General features: G+C 50.7%; 1 protein-coding gene across 1 annotated transcript; it reads right to left on the bottom strand.

Annotated features, from left to right (window-relative positions):
- Positions 1–2,346: 2,346 nt before the first annotated feature.
- Positions 2,347–10,086, bottom strand: KRT78 (keratin 78). The gene is made up of 9 exons (XM_029954120.1): positions 9,721–10,086; positions 9,088–9,302; positions 7,989–8,049; positions 7,437–7,532; positions 6,566–6,730; positions 6,085–6,210; positions 3,172–3,392; positions 2,876–2,910; positions 2,347–2,794 (listed from the first exon to the last, which is right to left on the bottom strand). The coding sequence occupies exons 1-9, from the start codon at positions 10,084–10,086 to the stop codon at positions 2,523–2,525; spliced, it is 1,557 nt and encodes a 518-aa protein (XP_029809980.1). The 3' UTR covers positions 2,347–2,522.
- Between the last annotated feature and the right edge of the window lie 11,581 nt (positions 10,087–21,667).

The following is a 21,667-nucleotide window of genomic DNA, read 5'->3' as shown; positions in this document are numbered from 1 at the left end:
TAAGGGCAGAGAAAGGGAGACAGAGGATCCGAAGCAGGCTCTGTGATAAGAGCAGAGAGCCTAATGTGGGGCTCAAACTCATGAACCAAGAAATCATAACCAGAGCCGAAGTCAGATGCTTAACTGACTAAGCCACCCATCATTTCTGTGTGTCCTTAGCCATGCCCACACCTCCATAGCTACTTCTTTCATTAAAGTCCATTGAATTTGACCTTTTGGGTGAATTTCATTTCCTGCTGGAACCCCAAATGTCATGATCCTCACCCAGCCCTGTGAGGTAAGCTACGATTAATCTCTTTTCACAGATGACATGGCTTGGTCAAAGTCACACAACTGGTAAGTGGCAGAGCTGGGATGTAAGCCCAGGAATCTTGGCTTATGAGCCACGTGTTTTCCAACCCATGTCTCCCTTAAAGAAGGCTGAAAAACCTCCTTCTCAGATACTTTTGATGGGGAGGTCGATAGGTTCATAAAAAGGGCTGACTTCCCCTTAAAGCCAGCGGGGGTGGGGGTGGCGTGGGGTGGACTGTCCTGACTTCCTGTGGCCAAGACTATGGGGTTTGGCATTAGCCACATGGGGAGGGAGAAGACAGAAGGAGCAGTGCAGGAGCCAATGCTTTACTGGGGTAGGATCTGGGGTGGAGAAGGTGACCCTCCCCATGCTCTTAGCACTTGGCCTTGATGCCCACACTCCTGGCTTCCTGCGGAGCTTTCTACAGAAGAGGGAAGAAGAGGTTTCCAGACTCATGTTCAGACAGGCCCAGTGGTGGGGTGAGAGTCAAGAGGTAAGGGGATGGCCTGAGTTTCAGTCCCAAGTGTCCATCAGAGCCACCCCCTGCACAAGCCAAGCAGCTGATCCCCATCCTGGGTTCAGCAGAAGAACTTGCCCATGGGTCCCAGCCCAGGGAAAGCCGGCTCCCAGACAAGAACCAGACAGAGACAGAGCCAAGGATAGCAACAGGTACAGCCAGGCTGTGCCAGGGACAGAAAGGGTCTGGCACATTCAAACTTGGGGGATTAGGGAGGTTTCCAGAAGGAGAAAAATCCGGTGCAGACATGGGAAGAAGACGGAGTAGGGTTGAGGGGCTGTCTTCAGTCAGGGGTATAGCCAATTGTCCAGGGAACAAGCTAGAAGAAATACTGAAACACCAGCAAAGATGGAGGGGAGGGAGGAAGCCATCCCAGGGAGCAGAGCGGAGGACTTGAAGGAGCCCCTTGATGAGCTGATTGCGATGAGGGGTGAGATGCCCATTGGATATTCCCAAACAGTAATAGATATTCCACAAATTGCCTTCTAAGGGGAGCAGGCTGAGCAGTTTTGCTTCTGTTCTGCTGGGTGAGGTGCTAGCCTGGGGGCAGAGCTGAATTGCCAGGAGTGGTGGAGAGACTGCACATTGCCACAGGGAACCTTCATCTCTGCCCTCAGCCTCCCCTCTAAATGCCCTTGGAATATGTATTTAAAGCCAGTGCTTCACATCACAGCTGAATTATTAATCTGCTGGGGGCACTCCTGTCCAGGAGAAGGGCCAGGTTAAAGCTCAGAGATGAGATGGGACTGAGACAACCAGACTCAGCTTGCTACCTCAGATGGAGCTGGAGCTGAGGCAACCCTGAGAGGAAGCTGGACAAAGGGACAAGATACAAAGGAACTTCACCGGAAACCCCCAACTCCCAACAAAAGCTGTCTGAATTAGGTGCCGGATGCTTGCCTCTGGCCCTGCTAACCAAGGCCTTCAGAAGAAAGATCCAGTTCTCATGGGTGGGAGGTGTTGTGCTGGAGAACCCAGAAACTGAACCCAGGGACACCTGGCTGCCTCAATCTGTGGAGCATATGATTCTTGATCTTGGGATCATGAGTTTGAGCCCCACATTAGGCATAGAGCTTACTTAGAGAGAGATAGAGACAGAGACAGACTAAACCCAGTAGGAGGGCAAGATGGGGTTGATAGTGTCTTAAGTATGGTTTGCATTCAATAGAATTTGTGAGAGGGAAAGAGTGGGGGAGGGGAGAGAGAGAAAGGAAGACTCCCTCAGGGAGAAGTGGGTGCTACTTCATGTCACAAAAGAGCTAGAGAAATGGTCCAGAGACAGCTGAAGAGGACTAGGGAGTTGGACTGTGGTTCCAGCCTGCAGGCTCTGGTCAGAGGTCCTCAGGCCTCTCCTCCTCCTACAAGGGACAATATTTGGCTGGCCAAGCCCACCCACCAGGGGTTTCCCAGCTCTGCCTGAGGGCTGCAGGGAGGAGAGGATGAGGCTGGCTGGCTGGAGGACAGGGTGCAGTGGATGTGGTCTGGGGTGGACAACAGGCATAGGAGACACAAATCAGTAAGCAGCACAAGGCCAGACTGAGTAAGAACTTGGAACAGCAGGCAAGGATGCCTTTATTGACCGGTGCAGAGTCCCCTGTGGGTTGGCTCAGGCTGTGGGCAATGGACACAGAGCTGGCCGTGCAGGGCGGTAGAGGTGCAAATAGGGCTGAGAGGGCTTGGGAAAGCCTGGGGAGCAAGTGGCTGCCAGTTCACTCAGTACGTGACGGACGTCTTCAGACTTGACTCTATCGTCTTCTTCAGGATGGTGTGACAGCCGGAGCTGGAGCCAGAGCTGGAGCCGGAGCCAGACACAGAGCAGGAGCCCAAATCAGGGCCCTGCCCAGAGCCCAGGATGACACTGGAGCCTCCGGTCACGATGCTGGAGCAGCTGGACCCAAAGCTGCCTGTCCCGCCTCCAAGTCCGCAGGTGACCCCCAGGCCACCACCAGCTCCTCCAGACACGACAGCACTGCCTCCCCTCACAGCTGCCAAGAAATATGCCAGGGTCACAGCAGAGCCCTCAGCTCCCCATGGGGACCCCTCTCCTCAAGCCCCCTGATACTCACAGATAGTGACCTGGCTAGTGCATTCCCCAGACATCCTGGTGGAGAAAGGACAAGAGGAGGAAATGCTAAGAAAGGCTGCAAAGTATGCATTCCCATGTGCATTTTAGCTTCTTGGAGGAGCTCGCCCAATCTCTCAGGAGATTTTAACCAACAGTCCGGATTTTAAATCCTCACTCCCCAATGGAATGGGTTGCCCTCAGGAGCTACAAGTGCCAGGAAATCTCAGAATCCCCCTCAGCATGCAGAGCACCACAGTGGCTGTCCGCCCCCCTCTCCCACCTCAGTTGAGTTCCCACCTGCACTCCTCGCCCTCCAGCAGCCTGCAGTAGGTGGCAATCTCCACGTCCAGGGCCAGCTTCATGCTCATCAGCTCCTGGTACTCACGCAGCAGTCGGGCCAGGTCCTGCTTGGCTGTTCTCAGAGCACCCTCCAGCTCGTCCAGCTTGGCCCTGGCATCCTTCAGAGCCAGGTCCCCACGCTGCTCAGCATCAGCAATGGTGGCCTGCAGGTCAGCATTCTGGGGTGGGTGTAGAAATGAGGGAGAAAGTGGCTGCACGCCCAGTACTGCCTCCCAAGACACCTACTGTGAATGGAGCCTAAAGCCCAGGGTAGACCACAATCTCATGAGCTCAAACTATCCATGGCCACCCCCATGCTGCTATCCTTCTAAGGGAAAGCATTGCCTCTTCTGCTTCCTTAACTCCCAGAGTGGGTTGAATAGAGTCCCCAAAACATCATGTCCATCTAGAACTTCAGACTGTGATCTTATTTGGAAAGAGGGTCTTTGCAAAGGTAATGCATTAAGCATCTCAAGATGAGCCCTGAATCCAATGAGTAGTGTCCCTAGAAAAAATAAGAGAACACAGAGACAAACACAGAGAGATGACACCACGTGACAATGAAAGAGACTGCAGTGATACAGCCACAAGACAAGGAATGCCCAGGATTCCCAGGGCCACCAGAGGCTAGGAGAAGGAGAGGAAGGATTCCCCTGCTCAGCTCCTTCAGAGGGAGTGCACCTGCTAGCATCTGATGTCATGCCTCTAGCCTCCAGAACTGAGAGAAAACATGACCTGGTGTTTTCAAGCCTCCAAGTTTGTGGAACTTTGTTACGGTCGCCACAGGAAACTCATCTTCCTCCTGTCTCACCTCCTCCAGTGATCTTTCCCTATTTCTTCCCACCCCTGACACTTAGCACCTTACTTGAGGCACTTTATCTCTACCCAGGCACTTAATGCTCTTCCAGTCCTGTATAGAGCATCATCTACAAGTCTCATCTTGAAGGTGGCCACCATCCTTGATTGTTTTAGAACAGCCCCATTTCAAATACTTTGTCCTGTTATCAAAGTACAGTAAAACCTTGGTATGGGAGCGTAATTCATTCCAGAGCCATGCTTGTAATCCAAAGTACTTGTATTTCAAAGCAAATTTCTAAAACCATTGGCTCAGTTGTGATCATGTGATGTTTAGTGTCACATACTACTCATATTGCAAGACATCACTCAATTATTAAGTTAAAATTTATTAGAAAGTTTTGCTTATCTTATGGAACACTCACAGAACAAGTTATTTACAAGCCAAAGTTTTGCTGTATATCAAACCACTCGCCTCGGTTTTGGGTTTGAGAAATACACTTTCTGTGCTTACCTCTCTGATCTGAGAGGAAACTCCCAGAAGGAGAACATCTTCCCTACCTAATCTGCCATCCAGTGGATTTACCCTCCTGTTTGGGTCAGGAGAGAAGGGATTCCCTAAAGGCTCTCATTATTTCATTTCATTGTAGTGTCATTCTATTCTATTCTATTCTATTCTATTCTATTCTATTCTATCCTATCCTATCCTATTCACAAGCACCTTGTTGTTGGGAAACATCACCTCTATCCTACAGATGAATAAATTGAGGTTCAGAAAGGCAGTGAGTGGCAGAGCTGGGACCCTAACCCGAACAGCTGATGTCTAGTCCTAGACCATGGGGCTTTCCCCCAGGTCTGGCACAGGAAGTCCAGTCCACCATGTGTGTGCATGAAAATGAGGAGTAAGGGGGCGGGGACTATATTCCCAAGAGGGATTCTCAAGGACAGGCACCTTGCTGTGTGGCAGATGTGGGGACGAAGCAGCACTCCTAAATGTTGGCTGCTGGACTGAGACTCCGCACCCTCACAATCACCCGGGTGAATGAACTGAGCCTAGAAAGTAGGTTCCTGGACTCCACCCTTAGATACTATTCCCTTAGTCTGACAGAGGCCCAAGGATCTGCATTTTAACAGACATTCCCAAGGAATTGCCAAGCAAGGAATTCAAATCTATGGGCAAAACACTGTGGAAGCAAATTGAATAATAAGACCTGGTCACCTTCATCTCAGGTCCCAAATCACATTCTAAAGGAGAGTAGATGAGAAGGGGTGGAGACTGTGTCTAGGCTTTGAATGGCCTGAGCTCCAAGGGCTTTCCCAGGGGACCCCCTCTTGGGAATGGACAAGCCACACGCACCCTGGTTCTCAACCTGAAGTGCTTGAGGAGACCACCGGATCTGCCGACTCATCTCTCAACGCTCTGCTGATTCTTAGGGTTTGGGGAAAGAGGGTGCAAAGATACTTGAGAGCTGAAGAATCTGTAATCCTTCACATCTAAAAGTGAGGTCTCTGGGACTAGCAGGAAACCATGTCCCTGTCCTTGCCGCCCTTTCCCTCTCCTTCTCCCTCTCCCTACTCCATCCCACGCCATGCACCTACAGAATCACCTCCAACCCACACAAAGCATCTAAAGCATCTGTGCCCCCACACACACACACACCCATTCCACTGCCCATCTCGCCTGCTCCCTGAGCTCCTGGATCTCATGCTCCTCAACATACGACCCAGAGAATCAACACCTGGCCTTAGAGTCTCCACTGGGCTTGAGGAGTTAGAGTCAAAAGAAAAGACTGGAAAACAGATAGACTAACACTCTCCCCAAGGAGCTAAAAGCAAGATGTACACCTGGCCATGAAAGGCAGCATGAGCAGCGCCCCCTGGAGTTGTTCAATGTAAAACCCAAAAAGGCTTGAATTCGAAGGGAGGTCATATTCATCTAAAATGGGGCTTGAGGCCCTCTCTACCCAAATCATCAAAGCTTTAGCCAGCTTTGTATCAAACCTGGATACAAACCTAGCCGTGACCTTGGCACTAAGAGCGTCCAGGGAGGGCCTGGGGAGCTCTGGGAGCACTTACCTGCTTCCTGAGGTTCTCAATCTGACTCTGCAGCCTCTGACTCGCCTGCTGCAGCTGAGAGATCTGGGCTTTGGTTACCTTCATGCTATCCCCGTGAAGCCGGGCGGACTCCTGAAGCTCCTGGTACTGAGGGAGATAGAGGTGATGCCATTAGTTGAAAGGACCTTCACCTTTGACCCCAAGACCATGAGAAACATCATGTCCTCAGTTCTTTGCCTCTTTACATCCTTACTTGGAATGCAGGGTAAATGCTGAAGCCGTGACACGGTGGGATGAGACTGCGACACTCCAGGCTGGTGTCTCCCAGTTTCCCTACACTGTCCCCCTCCTGGATAGGGGAAGTGGGCATGCCCACCCAGCCCTGGAACCCCAGGGAGGTTATCAGAACTGCCCCAAGGAGACCGAGGGGGACAACCACCCTGGGGCATGGGCATGGAGACACGGCCCTTGCCAGCCCGATGCTGCCCCCTGGCCCTGGCACCTTGGTCTGGTACAGCATCTCAGCCTCAGCCTTGCTGTTCCGGGTGATCTCCTCATAGCACCCTCGGACCTCAGCAATGATGTCACTGAGGTCCAAGCAGCGGTTGTTGTCCATGGACAGCACCACGGACGTGTCACTGGCCTGGGTCTGAAGCTGGCTCAGCTCCTGCGGGGAAGACTGACTCAGTGTCCACCTTCTCCTGCTCCCTTTCCCCCTTGAAGCCCCAGGACAAGATGCCTGAGTTCTGCCCATTCTCTGTCAAGGGGCAGCCCTCGTTCCCCTGGGTGGTATTAAGCACGCCCTGCTCTCCGCTGTCTCCTCACCTGAAAACAAGGGCTGTAGGAGGTGATATCTAAAAGGACTCTAGCAATTTCCCAGTTTCACCTGCCTGGCTAACTTCCCCACCAGCCTTCTAATCTTTGCTCAAACTTTGTCTCCTAAATGAGGCCACTCTGACCACCCTATCTGAAATTGCCACCTGCCTTACTCCCACCCACACACACACACACATTCCTAAGCCCCCTTTCCCTGCTCTTTTTTTTCCTGTTTAGTATAGCACTGATCACCTTCTAACATACTCTACAATTTACTTCTTTCATAGGTCTATGGTTTATGGTATGTCTCCCAACAGAAAGCAGGCATTGTGATTTGTGTCTGGTTATTCATGAGTATATCTCCAGTAGCTAGCAATCCACACTGTACATTCTCAGTATTTGTTTGTAAATGACTGAATGTGTGGATCCAAGTCACCCTAACCAACCTTCGCCTCCTGGCCATTCCCACTGTAGCCACGGAGCCTGCCTGCCTCGTCCCTCCCCTCACTCCCACCTGCCCTCAGCGGACCACCACCCTGCACTTGGTAGATCCTCACTTCTTCATACAGATGCCTCAAGAAGCAGAAATACTCTTGCAGAGACTCCAGCTTGCCTTCTAGTTCCATCTTGCTCAGGAAAACCCCATCCACATCCTGGGAACATGAAGACAGAAACCATGTTCTCCCACTTCCTGTTCGTGGGGCCCACTCTGGCTCAGGAGTTCTGGTCATGCATTGTCCAATATTCATCTACAACAGTCCCCGGAGACCCACTCCTTCCTCCTCCAGCCCCACCCAGCCCTGCTCTCCCTTTTGCCTGACACTGACCCATGCTGCCTTCAGGAAGCCTCCCTGATTACTCTCAACCAGTTCGGCGTCTTCCCCTCCCTCCCCACCCTCTCTCACAGTGACACCCAGAGCTCATCATGCAGTCCTTCCATCAGATCTTGTCCTGGGGTCCCTGTGTCTACATAGATGTCCCATTTCCCTACAGTCTCCATGAGATCATGTGCTGCATTAGGATCCCCACCCCCTGCCTTCCCAGCTCCAGAACTGGGCTTTGTAAATGGTGAGTGCTCACGATTCAGGGGAAACAACCAACACCCTCACCTTTTTTAGGACCACAAAGTCATTCTCAAGTGTGGCGTGCCTGTGGGCCTCCTGCTCATACCTGTCAAATACATACAGAATGACGCTTCCTGAAGTGGTAAGATCAGAGCCCATGCCCCTCCTCCAAGCACGACATACCAGAAAGGCCCCTCTTGCCATTAGATGTTTCCACGAAACCAGCCCACTCCCCTATCTTCCCTATCAGGAGGTCATTGTCACACCCTAGCTATGACCCTCTCTCCACTCTTTCAGCCCATGTCTGCTTGACCACATGAGGCCATTTTCCTTCACATCTATAAGGCACATTCCAACAGATCTCCTCACTACTCACAATCATCATGTGAAGCAGGCATTTTGGATTTTGTCAGAGAGATCACAGGACTTTGCCCAAGTCACAGATAATTAGGTGGCCCCAGCAGACCTAAGACCAGATCGCCTGGCCCCTATCCTGAGCTCTTTCTGGGACCCACTCGGCCTCACATGCCAACCTCCCAATGGCTCTGGAAGATGAGAAGAGCAGGTGATACATTCCCAATTTACAGATGGGGAACCGAGGCCAGCAAAGGTAAAGGGCCACATAGATACCCCTTGCTCACAGTCGCCAAACCCAAGCCTCCTGTTAGTCCAGGGCTCTCTCCACACTACCAGGTGACCTAGGTGGGGAGCCCAGAAACACAGCCCAGCTGTGAATCATGCCACAAGCCTGGGGATGGTCCCACTAAATGGATTCCCTTCCACCACCAAGACCAGAGAACGTCTGAGTCATTTTAGCCCACAGCTTGCTCAACAGGAATTTATTGAGGAAAAAAACCCACTGAGGCATTGTTTAAATAAGCCCCTCCCAGCCGTGACCGGAAACACGACCCTTGTAGCTAGGTCTATTGGAACCAAGGCTCTCCAGACCTGAGCATCAAAGACTGGGGGGCCTCCTTACCTGCAACAGTCGGGCACCCTGAGAACCAGAGGGATTGGGGTGCAGAGGGGAAGCCACTAATGCATCTCTGGGAGTTCAGCATGTGGGAGATCCTCCAACCAACAGCCCCCATCCAAACCCTCCCAGACCCTACCCGGGCCCCTGTGGCACTGGGGCTTGCCTTACTTGGCTTTATACTCCTCTTCCTGCTCCTGGCAAGACTTCAGCTCAGCGTCCAGGGCCCCCCGTTCTTTCTGGAGCTGCTCCAGCAGCTTCCTGAGCCAGGCCACGTAGGTCTTGAAGCAAGATTCCAGGCTCTGGGGACTGTCACTCACCCCCTGCTGCTGCAGCAAGTGCCACTTCGTCTCCAGAACCATGTTCTGCTGCTCCAGGAACCGCACCTGAAGCACAAGCAGAGGGTCCCTGAGGCTCCAGTGGGACTCCCTGGCCACAATCTCTGGAAAGTCAAGCCCCAAGAACCCCCCACTTAGTCCACATTTCCACCTCCCAAATCCAGCCTAGGTAGGGGCAGCCTCATGCCCTCACATGACACTCTGAGCTCACCAAAATGATCGGAATGGCTAACAGAGGAAGGGGCTTCCCACTGCTGAACAACGGTTCTCTGTCCCTGTGCCCCAACCCTAGAACAGCAAGGCCTCGGCATAATCAGGACCACAGTTAGATCACTGGAAGGCCTTTCTTGCTGCAGAAGTGATTAGAAAAGTGATAGCCAAGGAGACCTCCCCATTCCCAAATCCACTGAGGACAGTTCCTCCAAGGGAGGCACCAAGAGAGGGGATTATCGGAATTGACCCTCACCTTGTCAATGAAGGAAGCAAACTGGTTGTTGAGGGTCCTGATCTCTTGGGTCTCCTGGGTCCACACCGCCTGGAACTGGGGGTCAATCTCAATCTTCAACGGGGTCAACAGACTTTGGTCGATGGTCACTTTCCGGATGCCCTCCGGAGGGCACGAGGAAAGGCCAGGCCCATAGCGGCCCTCCCCAAGCCGCACCCCTAGCCTTCCCCCTGATACCCAGGCCCTCCCACGAGAGTCCCCCCTGCAGCCCCCAAAGGAACTGAAGCTCCTGCTACTGAAGCTGTCCCTGCTGCGGCCGCCCGAGCGAGCAGAGCAGGCTGAGTGAGCACTGAAGCCCCTCTGGGCCTGGCAGGAGGGGAGAGACATGGTAGAGACAGAAGGCCACACAGCTGCAGACGGACAGTAAAAAACCAAGGTGTGTGAGTTCCTGCCCTGAGGTCCCAGCACGAGACTTTTATCCCCTCCCATGCCTGGGCTGGGCCTTGGGGAGCAAGATGCTCTTGGCCTGACTGTATCTGTCACTGGCTCCAGCTGACCTATTCTGACACGCCTGGAGAACAGGGGCCCAACACGTGTGGAGCCTAAGCGACAAGGAGGCCCAGATCCTGCCCTCGGAGCTCCCAAGCTGGCAGGAGAGCTGGGCCCGTCCCAAAGACAAGGAAGCAGCAAGGGACCTGGGCTGTGGGTGGGAGCAATGGCCCTAAGCAGTCACTGCAGGTCATTCAAAGAAGGCTTCCCAGAGAAGGAGATGAGGGGGATGGGAAGGAGAGAAGGGGTTCACATGGAGCTTCTGTGTGCCCTGGAGATGCTGGACAGAGGAGAGTGAAGCTTCTCAAGGGAGAATCTACCTACAATAACTGGAGAAGGAAGACGCTCAGTGGCACTAAGAGAAACTATGAGGTTAATAGATGTGTTATCATCATTGTTGCCTAAATGACACTCCAGGATTTGGAAATGAATCCAAAAAACAGGGTGTCCAAGTCCCTCCTCTTGCTCAACCCAGCAATCATCCATGAGACGCCACCCCTCTCCAACCAGGCATCTCCATCCAGGATCTGGGCAAGTGGCTCATTTCCAAGCCCAGCCTGTGTCCCCACTCCTTCCACAGGCATGCAGCCCAGGCCCATCCACTTGGGTCACACACTGCGTGTATCACGTTACAGATCAGGGGCACCTGGGCCTTGAAGTAAAATACATATTTAGAAAACTACTCCCTTGGGGTACCAAGGACAGACACAGGAGTCTAGGGCTCTCCCCAGGATAGATTCTGTGTCTGCCCTCTGGTATTCTGTGAGCCTCCCACCAGGATCAGGACGCCTGGTAGGGGGCCTCCAGCCGCCACCACTGAAACTCCTTCAACACTTGCAAGCAGCATTGGACAGCTTGGATTTTTAGAAATTTCTGAAATTTCTTTTTTACATAGTGGTTGGAGGGATATTTCTCCCCCTCCCAACCTGTTCCTAGAGCCTGGTGGCCCCGATACTAGGATACTGTGCCTTTGCTAATGCAACTCAAGGCAAGAATAATCAGGGACTCAGCATAATGAACACTCAAGAGGCATGCTATGAGGAAGTCAGTCCTAGCAACATGAACCATCCCGTGGCTGCACCAGCCTCAGGCCAGACGACAGTGAGCAAGTCTCCTCTTCCTCCAAAGGATTAGAAGCCCCTTCCTCCTTCTCGCCTTCTCTGGCACACCCCTGAATGAAGCTGAACCACAGATGACCTCAAGGGGAAGAAGAGGTTGGGCCTTCGGAGGGGAGAACAAAGGAGATCAAAGCACTAAGGGGCCAGGTGAGGAAGAGAAGAGAGAAATGATCCAAGCAGGAGATTCAAGTGTCCCATGGAGGCAGCGTGGAGCAATCCCTGGGTCTAGAAAGAGCATCTGGGAAATGGGTTGAATCCCACTGAAGACCCACCTCCAAACCCTACCCACTAGGGACCATCTTGCAGCAACAAGGAAAGCCCAATGCCTTCCTTCCAGGTTCCATGAATGTGTTTGAGAAACATCTCTGTGGACTGGACTCTGCCATCCCTCCTCCTGGTAGTAAGGGTGGAGGACAGAGATCACAGGTGGGATGGCACCAAACCTACCTCCCTGGACTTCCTCATATTTGTAATGTTAAAGAATATCAAAGCCAGAGTGAACTTCAGATCATCTGTCCAATGCCCCCATTTTACACTGAAAGACTCTGAGGCCCCATAGGGTGTAGGGCGGGGTGCAGAGACTGTGTACTGTACTTGGGTAACCTAAGAGATTGCACCAGATGACCTCTAAGCCTGCTTTGGCCCATTACTCTGTGATCTGATGACTTGCTCAAGGCCACCCACACAGTTGGTCAGGCTAGATCCAGGACCACCACTCAGCTCAGACCACTGCCCCACGGAGCAGCCCCCTAAACCCTTGGTAGTATCCTGTCCACCATTCTATCCAGCACAAGGTCTGGCATATGCTAGGCACCAATAAGTATTTGTTTTAAGACATAAATCCTTATCCATGACAGTCACACCCATGGACTTTCTTGAATTGCCCTGGTTCTCAGATGCTGCTGTCACAGGTTTTCTTCCATTTAAAAAAATAATTATAGGGGCACCTGGGTGGCTCAGTCGGTTAAGCACCCAACTTCGGCTCAGGTCATGACCTCACGGTCTGTGAGTTCGAGCCCCCATTGGGCTCTGTGCTGATAGCTTAGAGCCTGGAGCCTGCTTTGGATTCTATATCTTCCTCTCTCTCTCTCTCTGCCTCTCCCCCATCCTCGCTCTCTCTCTCTCTCGCTTGCTTTCTCTCTCTTTCTCTCTCTATCTCTTTCAAAATTAAATAAGCATTTAAAACATTTTTAAATAAAAATAATAAATCAAAAATACATACATACATACATACATAATCATTTGGCAATGGAGAGAATGCTGACGCACTTTGGGGATTTGACTGTTAGGCCGTCACAGGCTGAGCGATGTGTTCCTGTACACAAAGGCGCACAGTGGGATCTCAATTCATGCAGCAGCCCAAGTACAAACAGCTCAAATCACGGACTTCACCTTAAACCCAGCAGTGTGAAGGCTCTTATGGTTCACGGCTATCCCCTATCTCCCCTGCATCTCCCCTGCTCCTGGGGCTAGCCCTCCTCGGCCACACCTCCTGCTCTGCAGCCCCTGACCACCTGGGCCCACCTTCAGGAAAGCACCAGGCTGGCACCAGCCCCCTGGCGGCCCCTTCTCTCCCTGCCTGACCCTAAGCTCACCCCTGACCACAGCTATAATGCCCCACCCTCTTTTGCTCAAGCCTGTCCTGCCTTTGCGGTCAATTTCTTGACCCAAATGCCATTTACTCACACTGATTCAATCTTTTATCAACAAAATGTGACGGAGCACGCACTGTGTGCAGGAGCCTGTTCTCAGAGTTAAGAATTTAGCAAAGGGCAAAGCCCAGCCCCCACACCAAGAAAGCTGGAATCTCCTGGAGAAACAGTGAACAGGAAATTAGACAAGTATTTCATTGCAAGTACAATAAGGAAAGAAAAGTATAGGTATGAGACAGGCCTAACTAGGCTGATCCCCTGATTTATTCTTGAGCATGCCAGGAATGCTCCTGCCTCAGAGCCTTTGCACTTCCTGTTCCCTCTTCCTGGAATGCTCCTCCCCAGATACCCATGCCTAGAAGTCACCTTCTCTGCTACCTTAAACCAAAATTGCAACCCTGGGTCCATCCTTCCTCTGAAATGTTTTTATCCCTTTCCCTGCTTGCTCGCTTTCCACTCAGCATTTGGCACTTCCTAACATACCATGTACTTTACTTACTCATTTTGCTCACCAGCCTCCCCACAGCAGACTGTGAGCCCTGTGAGGGCACATTTTTGGCCCTTTGTTCGCTTATGTATCTTCTACACTTAGAATGGAACCCGGCAGGGGCACCTGGGTGGCTCGGTCAGCTAAGCGTCTGACTCTTGATTTCAGCTCAGGTCATGATCTTGTGGTTTGAGTTCAAGACCCACCTCAGGCTCTGTGCTGACAGCCTGCTTGGGATTCTTCCTCTACCTTTCTCTCTGCCCCTCCCCTACTTGTTCCCTGTCTCTCTCCCAAACTAAATAAAAATGAACTTAAAAAAAAAAAAAAAAGAATGGTGCCCAGCATACAGGAAGTGCTTAATAAATATCTTATGAATGAATGAATCCCCATTCAGTTTCATTTCATTGATTTCCTTCCATCTTTCAACATCTGGACTTCTTTGTGACTCTTAATTCTATTCTCTGAAGCATTCGTAAATCCCCATTCAACCACTGAAGGTTGGGGGCATGCATGCATGCATTTGAGAAACATGGTCAGCGTGTGTGTGTGTGTGTGTGTGTGTGTGTGTGTGTGTGTGTGTGTTGAACTCCTACTGTGGCTGAGCACTGAGCAACATAATACAGGAGATCAAATATGGATAAGGCCCTACCCCCTCCTGAAGGAATATATAGTCCCACCGAAGACACACATATGAATACAGAATGGGGGGTGGTCTGAGAAGGACCACCCATGTTGAAGTTTGCGTGTTGGAGTAATAGTGGGGAATTCCTTTTCTGGAAGAACTTGACCCAGTGTCATGGTCTTGAAGGAAAGCAAGGGCAGAGTCCGGTAGCATGCCACTGGATGCCCTCCTTTTACAGTTCTACCTCCTCCCAGGGTCTGTCCTTTGGGCCTTATGCCCAGCTATTTGGGAATCTACCCAGTTGTACTTTTCTCCAGACCTCATTTTTTTTAATCCAGCATCCGATTTTTGTAATCGAAGTAGAACTGACACACAGCATCAGTTTCAGGTGTACAACACGGTAATCCCACAAGTCTACACATTGGCTGTACTCACCACAAGCGTAGATTATCTGTCACCATATAACACTATCACAATAACATAGATTCCATTCCCTGAGCTGTGCCTTTCTTTCCTATGACATTCATTCCATAACTGGAAGCCTGTATCTGCCCATCCCCAAATTCATTTTATCCTGACCCCATTTTCCTGTGTCTCTGCAAGAACATCCGAAAATGTACCAGATGTCTCATTGGGGCACCTACTTGGTTTAGTGTGTTAAGTGTCTGACTCTTGATCTCAGCTCAGGTCTTGATCTCAGGATCATGAGGTCAAGCCCTATGTTAGGCCCACTTCAAAAAAAAAGGCTCATTGAATCCCAGATAGGCTCCGTCTGACCTAAAAAACTGTCAAGGTGAATGGATAAAGAAGATGTGGTATCTATATACAATGGAGTACTACATGGCAATGAGAAAGAATGAAATATGGCCACTTGTAGCAAAATGGATAAACCTAGAGGGAGTCATGCTAAGCGAAATAAGTCAGGCAGAGAAGGACAGATACCATATGTTTGCACTCAGAGGTCTAACAGGAGAAACCTAACAGAGGTCCATAGGGAGGGGAAGGGGGAAAGAGAGTTGGGGAGAGAGAGGGACACGAATCATGAGCGACTATTGAATACTGAAAACGAACTGAGGACTGAAGTGGGAGGTGGAGAGGGGGAGGGGGTCATGGTCATGGAGGGGGGCACTTGTGGGGAGAAGCACTGGGTGTTATATGGAAACCAATTTGACAATAAACTATTATAAAAAATAAATAAATAAATAGAAATAATTTTTTAAAACTATCGAGGTAACATTGTCAGTGAACTATTTAATCCAACAATAAAACAATAAATGGGGCCTGCATGCCAAGCCCCGTTCTAAGAATTTGACATATATTAAGCATTTAATCCTAACAACTCTATGAGGTAGGTACTCTTATTATGATCACTTTACAGAAAGGGGAACTGAGGCAGCAAGAGAACAATTTGCTCAAGGTCATGCAGCTAGTCTGCCCCAGAGCCAGAACTTGAACAGAGGTAGTTGGGCTCTCGAGTCCCCACGCTTCTCGATCATGCTATGCTCCTCTCAGAGACCCAGAAATATCTGTGTTGAAGGACATCTTAACCAGCTGAAGCCCAGAGAGGTAGAACGACTTGCCCAAGGTCACACAGTAGATCCAAAAGCAAAGGTCATTCCTCCACATGCGTCCATGATCAGCCTTAATTAAGCACTATCAGGTGCTAGATACTATGAAACAAAGAATACTAGAAATCTCTGACTTAGAAGAATTTGCAGTTTGGTAGGGAATCTAGGTGAAAACCAGTAAGTGAAATAGAAATGATGGAGAGGCCACTGTACTATGTACAGAGTACTGGGTGGGGAGGTGGTGGCTGGGGATTTTCTAGAAGCAGCAGCAAGTGTTCGTGTTCTCAGCATGTTCAGGAAGAAGACAATCATGCCCTGGGGTCAAGGTGAGGCTATGCTGCCCACACTTGCTCTGATTTTCCTGACTTTCACAGGACAGTGAAGGGGTTGGTTACTGTCCTGCTGTTTGAGGGGAACCAGACAGAAAAGTGTCCCTCACTTATCTTCAGCCAGCCTCCCCGCCTCCCAACACACACACACACACACACACACAGAGCCCATGACTTCCCTCTTGTTGGGCACAGAATGTTCCCTCAGTTTGGCCTTCACAGCTGAGAAATACATGCCGAGTTCTAACCCAGAACATCGAGAACATCAGTCATTCACACATGTGACCCTCACCACCACGTACTTAATAGTTTTCTTTTTTTTTAAGTTTATTTATTTGTTTGGAGAGAGAGACCACGTCAATGGGGAGGAGAAGAGAGAGAGGAGAGAGAGAATCCCAAGCAGGCTCCACACTGTCAGCACAGAGTCTTACGTGGGGATTGATCTAACCAACAGTGAGATCATGACCTGAGCCGAAATCAGGAATTAGATGCTTAACCGACTGAGCCACTTAGGCACCCCGATAGTTTTCTTTAAATCAAATCTAAAGCAAGTCACTTTTTCCCTTATACTGACCCTAACCAGTAATGTCCTTGAAATCATGGCTTTGGTGTGCTAGTTCGAACTTTTCTAATTCATATTCAAATAAAACATAGCTATTAAAGTGTCACACGTTCATCTATGTGCCAATGGGCTGCACAGGAAACACAGGTCAGCCAGCCCTGTCTCCTGCATCAGAGCTGGGCGCCTGGGTGGCTCAATCAGTTAAGTGTCTGGCTGGCGATTTCAGCTCAGGTCATGATCTCACAGGTTCCTGGGGTAGAACCCAGCATCAGGCTCTGTGCTGATGGTGAAGAGCCTGCTTGGGATTCTCTCTCTCCCCCTCTCTCCCTACCCCTCCCCAACTCACACACATGCTCACTCTCACTCTCTCTCTCACAATTAATGAACAAAAACATTTTTTTAAAAAGCTGAAAGGTTCAAAGCTGCCCCAAAGCCAGGGAGGACAAGGAGGGGTCACTTTGCAGAGGTGGCTTGTTGCTGTAATTACACCTCTTGTGGCCTGTGGGGCAGGAAAAAAGAGGGAGGAGATTAAAGAGGCAGCCCCTTGCTCCTCCCCAGGCCAAGCAAAACACACTCCCGCCATCTCTGCCCGCTGGGCTGGGACAGGTAACCCATGCCCTCCTCACAGTACTGGCAATGGAGCAAGGTGGCACCCTTCCAGAGAATGGACTTTTTTTTTTTTAATTTATTTTTGAGAGAGAGAGAGAGACAGAGTGTGAGTGGGGGAGTGGCAGAGAGAGATGGAGACAAAGAATCTGAAGTGTGCATTTCCCTACTCAACAGAGACCCAGAAGCCAGGTGCTAGGGAGAGAGCCCAGGGAGAGGACTCGCCATGTTCGGGGCTGAACAATGGGCTCTGCAGATGAACAGAACACAGCTCCCTTCAGTGGTGTTTGCTGTTGCTGGGGTGTAAATACTCCCAGCACAGCTGATTTCAAGCTAGCTCCAGCACACCACTAGCCGGGGGTGAAAGAGACTCTCCCAGACAGCGGGAGCCAAGAACACACATTGGGGAACAAACCAGTGGTGCTTGGAAGAGGGAACTTGGGCTGGGCTGGACTGAGGGAAGAGGGGAGTGTTCAAACCAGAAAACCTGAGAGTCCAGACTTGCTCATCCAGGGCTCAGCACGCAGCCGCCGCCACTCTGACCCAATCAGGTTCAGCCAGTTGAGTGCCCTGTTGCTATCAAGTGCCCCTGATGTGGCAAATATTTATGAGACATGTTGCTAAGGACAGCCTCCTAACACCCCACAGGGTGAAAGGCCCATGGAGCAATTTCTAGGGGAAAGTTCCCAGGATTCCTACAGCGCTGGGCAAGTAAGGTAAGGCCTCACAGGAAGTCGTGGAAGGGGGGAGAGGGGGAGGGGAATGACGCAGAAGAGCTCCCTGCCCCTCATCTCCCTCACCAGCATCCCTCCCCTGGCCGTCTGAAGAGCTGTGCCGGGAGCACAAAGGCATAGGGGTGAATCTTCTGCCCCCCATCGGCAAGGAACTTCAGTCTAAGAGAACAGTAGTTTCAAAACTGCAAGTCACAACCGAGCAATATGTTGTGAAATCCATTGAATGGGTCTCAACCAGCATATCAGCTGGTATCACAGACAGTGAGGCTACTTTCGCACCATGAAATTTTGTTCTGTGTGTCAGTATGAGTGTATACAGAACTGTGATCCAAAATGACTTCTTCCAGGGGTGTCTAGGTGGCTCAAGCAGTTAAGCATCCAACTCTTGATTTCAGCTCAGGTCATGATCTCACGGGTTGTGAATTCCAGCCCCATGTTCAGTTCTGAGCTATCAGCACAGAGTCTGCTTGGGATTCTCTCTCTGTTCCTCTCCTGCTTGTGCTCTCTCTGTCTGTCTGTCTCTCTCTCTCTCTCAAAATAAATAAATAAACATAAAATAAAAGTCTACAATAACACACAACCAGAGAGTGACCCAACAACAAAAATACCCCACATAACACCTGCCAGTTATAAAATGTCAGAGCAGAGAGACCTAAGAGGTCATCTCGTTCAACACCCTTGTTTTACAGCACAAGAAACTGAGGCCAAGGGAAGGAAAGCAACCAACCCAGGGCACCCAGCAAGGATAGGACTAGAACCCACTAAGCCAGGACTCATTTCATCCCCTATTATAGAAAGCCTAGGTTAGAGACCCACGGAGGAGACCCCCAACCCCCCAGTCATCCACCCACTCCCACCACTCCAGCAAGCTCATAAAGGCTCTCCTCCACCCATCACATTTCCCAGCCACTTCCCAGCACCAAGCACTGTGCTAAGTGTTTCAGATGCAATGAATAATCCCATCCAGCTAAGAATGGGGGGGCACCTGCTGCCCTCCAGGAAAGGATCCTGGTTCTGTGACCCCCTCCTGCCCTGCCCAGACACTTGTTGCCTCAGGAAGTTCTTAGGTATAACCTCACTCCTTCCTGCTGCAACATTAAGCCCAGTTCCTGTTGACCTTCAGAGGCACCTGCTCGCGCCATGGCCTGGCAGGTGAGGAGGGCACCACTCCTGGCTCTCAAGTCAGCCCATCCGTTATTCCAAAGGTGGCATATGAGCCCAAGGAGCTGTGCCAGCGGAAGCTTGTGGGCAGGGAGCGGGCAGAGAGAGCAGAAGACCAGCAGGAAGGTTTGGGTTGGGGAAGTGGAGGGGGAAGGAACCGCAGCTCCCACCTACTGCCCGGCTTCTTAAAGTCCAGGCTGAGGATTTAAAGACATTGAGGAAGAAGATTCTAGGGCTTGTGGCACTTCTTTTTCTTTATACAAATAATCCAAGTTCATCGCTGAAAATATTAAAACAACAGATAATAAAATAAAATTAGGAAAAATAAAAGTCTTCCAAAAACTACAACCTAGAAGGAGTCACGGTCAACATTTTGATACATAAACTTCCCGACTTTTCCACATGTAAATATCTTTCATTATTCCTTCAACCCATGTTTACTGGACACTTTTTCTGTGCCAGGTATTGTTCTAGTACTATCCAGGGATAAAGTAGCCAATGAAACAGATAAAACTCCATGCCCTTATGGAGTCTGTGTTTTATAATTTATATATAACTATATATGTATATATGTATGCATGTGTGTATATTCATATTTCTAGCATAGTGCTGTATGCTGCTCTGGTGAAAGCACCACTTATTCGTATAAATATGTATTTCCCAGAAGTGGGATCAGATTACACATATGGATTTGTGACCACCCTGTGATTAGAATATTGTAAATGGTTTAATATTTCTTTGCAGGGATTCTCAGGGCTTTCCACCAGGTCCACTGTGTGATTTCTTTCCCAGAGGACACATGAACCTCTGGGAGCCCTGTCTGAACGCATGTACACACATACATGAACATGCATGCATACATGTCTCCCGTGGGGGCCAGCCAGCAAGTCACTGGATGGGGCAGCCTAATAAAGTCCCGGTCCTCGACATCTTTCCAGGATTTCCCAGGGCACAGACCCATTCCTGCTATTCCCTTCCAGGCAGGAACCGGAGCAGGAGCCTGGCTTCCCCTGCTCTTGACTCCCCCTGCAGGCATCCAGGGCTCTCGCAACTAGAACAGGGTCTGGGAACCAGGCAGAAGCCCGCCCTTCAGCAATTTGTAAAACGGGGGAGTGGGGACTGATCGGGACCTCCCTGAAGTACCTTCCCTGCAAGGTACATTTCCTTGGTGCCTGGTGGGGTTGTAAGGCAAGAGCCCCCCAAACAGGCCCCCAAATAGGTACGTAAACCATCAGTGATTCCCAGGTGTTTTTCTGGACATTGTGAAGTCCCAGCTGGCCCTGAGGAAATCCACACAGTACACAGACTCCCCGGAAGCTAGCTCCTGGGGTCCTGGGGGTGCCTTGGGCAGAGCACAAGAGTGACCTGAGGATTGGGAAGAGAGGACCTAGAGGCCGGTGGTTAAGAGCATGAGTCAGACTGCCTGAGTTTAGGCTCTATCTCCACTACTGACTAGCTCTGTGGCCTCAGGCAAGTGACCTAACCTCTCTGTGCTTCCATATTCACAACTATTACAAGGGAATAATAATTCCTATTTCATAGGGTTGCTGTGTATGTCAAACAAGATGATACACGTAGTGCCCAGAACAGCACTTAGCACGGGGTGGTGTCTAGCAACTATTAACTTTGATTATTATTATCGTCTCAGCCCCCACTCGCCAGCCAGGCCCTGGCCTACTAAACGCTGCCTTTCCCGGGATTCCTGCTCTCACTGTTATCTGAGGACAACACGGTGCAAAAGAGAGAGAGAGTAGGACAACACGGTGCAAAAGAGAGACAGAGTAGGGACACGTGTGCAGGGACATGTGGGGAGTGTATTGTGGGGAGCTTTGAACTGCAAGTGCAACAATGAGTGTGAATGTGCAGAGACCAGATGACCACGCAGGACTACATATATGTGTGCACAAGTCAAAGTGGAGGGACTCTGGAAGCAGAGTTCACAAGTGAACGTGTAAACTAGTTGCGCTGTATAAGGGTGGGAGCGTGCACGCGCAGCTCTGTGAACATTTTGGAAGATTCTTGTGCTCATCAGTGTGTAAGGGAGTGGAGAGACAAGGTGCAAATGTGTACCAGGTTGTATATTGTGAACGTGTAAGGGTATGTGTGTAGGAAGGCTGTATGTGAATATCCATGATCCCCAACCCCACCCCAAGCACACATCTCTTGGGGAGGAGGCTGCCAGAGACACAAATTCCCCGTGCTGAGGGGACAGTGCCCCTGACCTGATAAGGAAACAGCCTTCATGTTTTTCTCTCTTCAAAGCTTTCTTATTTCCTAGAGAAAAGCTGCTAGCTCAACAGAGCCCAGCCTTAAACCCGCCCCACAGATCGAAACTCAGGAAGGAAACCAGCGCCAGTAATCCCCACCCTGCACCCCCACCCCTGCCCGGGAATGCTCCAGGCAGCGGCGCAGGAGACCCACACCTCGCCCCCCACCTCCCATTGGCTGCTCTGCTGGGCCCACACCCTCTCCCTGCGAATCAGACCGCAGCCCCTCCGAGGGCGCCTGGGGCAGCTCCCAGCCATTGATAGAAAACTTAAGCCCCTCCCAGCCCAGGGGAGGGGCAGGAGACGGAGGGGG

The sequence above is a fragment of the Suricata suricatta genome, chromosome 10 (assembly GCF_006229205.1).
Source record: "Suricata suricatta isolate VVHF042 chromosome 10, meerkat_22Aug2017_6uvM2_HiC, whole genome shotgun sequence".
Taxonomy (NCBI): domain Eukaryota; kingdom Metazoa; phylum Chordata; class Mammalia; order Carnivora; family Herpestidae; genus Suricata; species Suricata suricatta.
Note: the sequence above shows the minus strand (reverse complement) of the source record. Positions and strands in the feature narration are given on the sequence as shown.

What these genes read in the sequence shown, in the direction of transcription:
- KRT78 (XM_029954120.1), bottom strand. Translation starts at nt 10,086, where the DNA reads ATGTCTCTCCCCTCCTGCCAGGCCCAGAGGGGCTTCAGTGCTCACTCA. An exon ending in TTGAGAACCTCAGGAAGCAG is followed by an intron (nt 3,393 to 6,084) that starts GTAAGTGCTCCC and finishes CACCCACCCCAG; the next exon opens with AATGCTGACCTGCAGGCCAC. An exon ending in CTGGAGGGCGAGGAGTGCAG is followed by an intron (nt 2,911 to 3,171) that starts GTGGGAACTCAA and finishes TTTCTCCACCAG; the next exon opens with GATGTCTGGGGAATGCACTA.